Source organism: Gekko japonicus, unplaced genomic scaffold, assembly GCF_001447785.1.
Source record: "Gekko japonicus isolate JY-2015 unplaced genomic scaffold, Gekko_japonicus_V1.1 scaffold12, whole genome shotgun sequence".
NCBI classification, from domain to species: Eukaryota; Metazoa; Chordata; class Lepidosauria; order Squamata; family Gekkonidae; genus Gekko; species Gekko japonicus.
In genome coordinates this window covers 2512312-2518252 of record NW_015161947.1, presented here as the reverse complement: position 1 = coordinate 2518252, position 5941 = coordinate 2512312, and the positions used below count along the sequence as shown (strand labels likewise).

The 5941-nt window shown below is 51.5% G+C and overlaps 1 protein-coding gene across 1 annotated transcript; it reads right to left on the bottom strand.

The window, feature by feature from the left end:
• Positions 1-2161: 2161 nt before the first annotated feature.
• Positions 2162-3013, bottom strand: LOC107125918 (uncharacterized protein K02A2.6-like; the record flags this gene model as incomplete). The annotated part of the gene is made up of 2 exons (XM_015429380.1): positions 2162-2207; positions 2310-3013. Coding segments are annotated over 2 exons (750 nt in total), but the record flags the coding sequence as incomplete, so codon positions are not given.
• Between the last annotated feature and the right edge of the window lie 2928 nt (positions 3014-5941).

Here is a 5941-nt window from a genome sequence, read left to right as displayed (position 1 = left end):
ACATATACAGATCTATTTCTTTTTCTGAGAATTTTGGATTGTGACTTATAAATGCACATTCCTGCATTTTCTGTGTTTTCCTTTTAATTTAAAAAAAACCTAGTGTACTTTTCCCACAGGCACTGTCAGATGCTAATAAAATCTTTAATTAATTCCAATGCTAATGGGCTCGCATATGTCTCCTGCTTGCTCACAACTTCAATTGAGTCTTTTTTCCCTCCCGTTTTCGGTTGTGCCGCTTTCATATCGCTTTGCACTGCAGCTCTGATTTATCTGAAGCTGGGCTAAGATGGGCATATTGGCAGCAAAGCTTCAGAGAAAAGAAGAGCTGAGATGAGGAAAATCATTTCTGAGGGAGGGATGTATCTTTTAAAAATGCGGGGAAAACCTGCCCCCAAAGGTCCCATCATATTATAAATCCCCCAGGAACTCTTTAAATTACAGACAATTTGCTTGATTGGACTGCACCAGTTTTAAGTATTAGAGTGAGACAAATCATTCTTAACAAATGTTAAATCAAAAACGATAGACAAGGAATCTTGATAATGTGAAATGAGTTCTGCAGAATTAAGGCATCTGCAGGATGTTCGCTTTGTACTAAAGCAATAAAAGCTCTCTCAAATGTGTCCTGTCTCATTATTGTGCTTGATGACTAGTTACAGGACGGTCCTCTCTAATAAACCAGTTAACTCCAGAAAAAGCCAAACACGTTTTTACTTCTTTCGTAGCAGGTGTTGGTAGGTAGTGCTTGTAAATTTCAAGGTCAGACCGCCTTCCTTCTGCGGTTGTCCACTATTTGAATGACAATTGTGCAACAAATATGGCAATGTTTTTCCAAGGGATGTGGTCCAACATGTGCTGCATAGGGAGCAGGTCTCATTGAAGCTAGTCGAGCTTTCATCTGAGTAAGCATTTATGAGGCCAGACTGTATTTCTGTTATCAGGGAGACAGGAATACTATGAGGCAGGGGTTCCCAACATGGTGCCGGTGGATGCCATGACAACCACTGACACCTTTCCTGATGCTCACCAAGTGTTTTTAGAAAGTGGGCAGGTCCTATGGTTGCCAGACCCCTAGTCCAGGCAGGGGTTCCCCCAATTTTTGGGGCTTCAATCCACCAGCAGCCATCTGGCCAGCAGGGGAAGCCCCACCCCCAAACAGGGACATCACGAGTGCCAATGCGACGACATCATCCAGAAGTGATGTCATCACATCACCAATGTCAGGTGTTAGATCGCGCTAACAAAGGACTCGTAGAGTGATTCAGCAAGTGATTCAGCTTTATTGGAAGTAACGAACAAGCACTCAACTCAGTAAGAAACCAGAACAGAAAACAGTGGGAGCTTATGCTCCTTTTAAACATAACCGGGCTAATGTAGCCACGCCTATTTACAATTAACAACCAATGAGATTGCTTAGTTAAGGACCAATGGGAGTCTTTCCCTCCTAGGGAATGGTATCGTTCTGATTGGTCGCTGTTACGAAGCGACCAATAGGAAGTTCGCTCAGAGGAGCCCTGGTCTGGCTCGAAGCTTAACATAGGAGTCCTATGAGGTGATTCATGTAATCGTTTCAATACATTACAATTCCTCCCCCCTAAGTTAAGTCATCATCCATTTGTTTTATTATTTACATACATTCAAGTCATGCTGTTGTACATCAACTGTTCCAAAATACTTTATTACAATCGTAGTCTTTTAGATAAGTCGGCATCTGCCGCGTACGCTGAGACCTGCGAAGCGGTGCAGGCTCTATGGGCACACAAGGTTGTGAGTCACTGTGGGGTTCACTACAGCCTGGTTCAGGCACAAACTCTACTGGGATTTCAGCCCCGCACACAGGGTTCTGCCCTGACTCGGGGACAGTACCGGGCCTTTCGGTACTCACCGCCTGCTCTGGGGGTGTCCACTCGACATCAGGGGATTCAGCCGTCGGAGAGTCAGCGCTGTCCCTAGCCCAACGTCTCCTTAACTGATCTATGTGGCGCCGCCATATTCGACCGTCAGCTAACTGCACCACATACATTCGAGTACCCACAGAGTCGGATATAACCCCAGGAAGCCATAAGTGCCCGTTTGCATAATTTCGTGCGAAAACCTTGTCCCCTTTTTCAAACATGCGCACCTTCGGTTGCGCCGTGGTACGCTCGGATTGCTCTTCAGTGAGGTCTGGGTGCATTCGGTTCAAACGGGTCGTGAGTCTCCGCCCCATTAACAATTCGGCCGGACTACGGCCTGTAGCACTACAGGGGGTGGTGTGCTGCAGCAAAAGAAAGGAGCCCAGCCTCTGGCTCCAGTCCCCTTCGTCCATTTTACCCAGGGCCTCTTTGGCCGTCCTGACCATCCGTTCGGCTTGGCCATTAGATGCCGGATGGAAAGGGGCCGAAGTCATTTGGCGTATGCCATTACTCGTGAGGAAGAGCCTAAATTCCTCAGACACAAATTGAGGCCCGTTGTCACTGACGATGACGTCAGGCAACCCGTGGGTGGCAAAAAGTCGGCGGAGCGCATGGATCACAGCAAGTGATGTGGTCGATTTCATATGCACGACCTCCAGCCATTTGGACATAGCGTCCACCACAATTAGGAACATTTGCCCTTGGAGAGGGCCAGCAAAATCTATATGCAATCTGGCCCAGGGTTTACCAGATGACTCCCAGCCTTGGGGTGTAGCTTGTGGGGGATCGGGTCTGACTTGCTGGCATTTGGGACACCCTCGTACCCATTCTTCGATCTCTTTGTCCAGCCCCGGCCACCAGACATACCCTCTGGCCAACGCTTTGGTGTGTACCATACCGGGGTGACCCTCGTGCAGCGACTCTAACACTCTCGTCCTGAGTTTGTCAGGAACCACCACCCTGTTCCCCCATAATACACAGCCCTTAGAAATGGATAGTTCATTTTGACGGCTTTTGTAAGGGCCGAACTCCGGTTCAACGCTTCCAACCGGCCACCCCCTCCAAACCCAGTTTAATACTCGGGACAGCACGCTATCCTTGGCCGTGTGTGCTGCAATGTCCCTGGATGATACCGGGGGTCGAGGAAGCTCCTCAATTGCCAAGACCTCACAGGCGGGGGCAGGGTCTGCGCCAATGTCCGGCACCGGGCACCGGCTGAGGGCATCCGCATGCCCAATCGCTTTCCCAGGCCGGTGCTCTAAGTCAAAATCATAAGCCTGCAAAAATATCGCCCATCTAAGCATGCGTGGGGACATGATGTTTGGCAATTGCTTATCGGGCGCAAAAATCCCCAGTAGCGGCTTGTGGTCAGTGACCAGCAAAAATCGTCTGCCAAAAATAAAATCATGGAACTTTTTGACAGCCGCTACCAACGCCAGACCCTCCTTGTCTATCTGGGCATAGTTCCGCTCTGCCGCAGATAGTGATCTAGAATAAAAAGCGATAGGCGCTTCGCTCCCATCAGGCATCAGATGGCTTAAAACTGCGCCTACTCCAAAAGGTGAAGCGTCAGCAGCTAACACCAGGAGCTTGTGTTCATCATAATGCGTGAGTACGGCATTAGATGTCAGCAGCTCCTTGACTCCCACAAAAGCCTTTTCCTCGGCCTGCCCCCACTTCCATTTTGCCTCCTTGTGCAAAAGCGCGTGCAAAGGGGCCGCCACTGATGCCTTATGCGGTAAAAACGCATGATAAAAATTCAGGAGTCCTAAAAAGGATTGGAGCTCCTTCTTACTCACCGGCCTGGGGGCGTTTTGGATTGCAGATACCTTCTCATCCGTGGGGTGGACTCCCTCTGCGTCAATGCGAAACCCCAGGAAGTCCACACTTTCCACCCCGAGCGTGCATTTTGAGCGCTTAACTCTGAGACCGGCATTTTGAAAACGCCTGAGGACCTCTTTAACCCGGTCCAGTAGTTCCTGTTCAGACCCGCCCGCAATCAGCACGTCGTCAAAATAGGGCACTGTGCCAGGTACCCCCCTTAGTAGACGTTCCATGAGGCCCTGAAAAATCCCAGGTGCTACGTTGACCCCGAATTGCAGCCTGTTCACTTTAAAAGCCCCTTGGTGGGTTACAATTGTTTGGGCCTCGGCAGCCTCCGGGGTGACAGGCAACTGCTGGTATGCCTGGGCCAGGTCAAATTTGGCGAAAATCTTGCCACCCCCCAGGGAAGCCAAAATGTGGCTTATTACCGGGACCGGGTACGAATGTTGCTGCAGCGCCTTGTTAATCGTACATTTGTAATCGGCGCATAGTCGTATGGACCCATCTGATTTGACAGGGGTTACGATCGGGGTCTCCCATTTGCTGTATGGTACTGGCTCTAAAACCCCTTGCTCAACTAGTTTGTCAATCTCTTTTTCCACCTTATGTTTGAGAGACACAGGTACTTTCCGATACTTCAACCTAATAGGTTTGACTGACGGATCTAAGTCAAACGCAACCGGGGGGCCCTTGTACCTCCCCAACCCTTCGGCAAATACATCAGGGAACAGGTCGTACAGCATGCCCCATTTATTTTCAGACATCCTGTTAATCCCAGAAATACCAATGCCCAATGGCTCAAACCAATCTAACCCTAGCAGGTTAACCCGGTCTCCCTCTGCAATCAGGAATGACAGTTTAACACATTTCCCCTTATACTCAACAGTAACAGAGTCCCGTCCGGCCAAGGGAATTCGGTTGCCCTGGAAGTCGGACACTCTGGTTCCCGCAGGCTGGAGCCGCCGCCGGCTTCGGTTCGGGAACAACTGGCGCCAGGACGCGGCAGAAATCACCGTCACGGACGATCCTGAGTCCACCTCCATTGTACAGGGTCGGCCGTCGAGGAGTGGAGTCACGGTGATCTTGCCCTGGCTGCTGGTGCGATTTACGGCCGATGCGCTCGACAAGGTCGCCGTCAACTGGCAGCTTGCTTCCGATGCTGAGGAACGGGTCTTGCCTTGGGTGCTGACTGGAGTGCCCCTCTGCGCTGACCGGTTGTTAGTTGAGGGATCCTTCTTTGCTGATCTGCAGACTCTGGCCAGATGACCACGCCGCCCACACGCTCTGCAGTCGACATCACGAGCCCAACAGGAGTCGCGCTGGTGCTTCCCGCCACAACCGGAGCAAGGCTTGACGTTGGTAGTCTTCGCTGGGGTCCGCTTGCCTCGAACCGCGTTGACGTCATCATCCGCGTCTTCGCCCTCGCTGTCTCGTTGAGCGTGTATACTGGGCTCTGCCACCCGCTGGCGGACCTCCTTCGTGGACTTCTCCGCTGCTTCCGCGGCCACGGCCTCTTCGTAGGCCACTGCCCAGGTCAGGGTGGTGCGGGCGAACAGCCTCTGTTGCAGCCTTTCATCTTTGAGACCGCAGACGAGACGGTCTCTGAGGGCTTCCTCCACGTTGTGGAAATTACATGGCCGTGCGGCTTTGCGAAGGGCCGCCACGAAATCTGCGATGGTCTCGCCTCCGGCCTGGTTCCGCTTGTAAAAAGCGTGCCGGCAGGCGATCTCCGACGGTTGTGGAGAATAGTGAGCCTTAAGCTTCTCAGTGATGTCAGCGTAGGTGACAGTCTTTATATCAGTTGGGGCCACCAACGACCTGGCTATGTCGAAGGTCCCCTTCCCGCAGGAACTCAGGAGGCACGCCCGTTTCTTGGCCTCGTCTGTAATGTCGTGTGTCTCCAGATGGAACTCGAACCTGGATAGGTAGGAGTCCCAGTCTTCTGAGGAGGGTTCGAAGCACTCGAACTTCTGGCTTCCAGCCATCGTGGGAGACTTGGGCACCGGAGCTGGTGGCGCCTCCGCCGGATCGGCTGCTGTGCTCTGCTCGCTTTCTTCCGAGTCCGAAGTGTGGATGTCCGCAGGGCTGCCTACCTGCTCTAACATCCCACCTTCGTCGCCAATTGTTAGATCGCGCTAACAAAGGACTCTTAGAGTGATTCAGCAAGTGATTCAGCTTTATTGGAAGTAACGAACAAGCACTCAACTCAGTAAGAAACC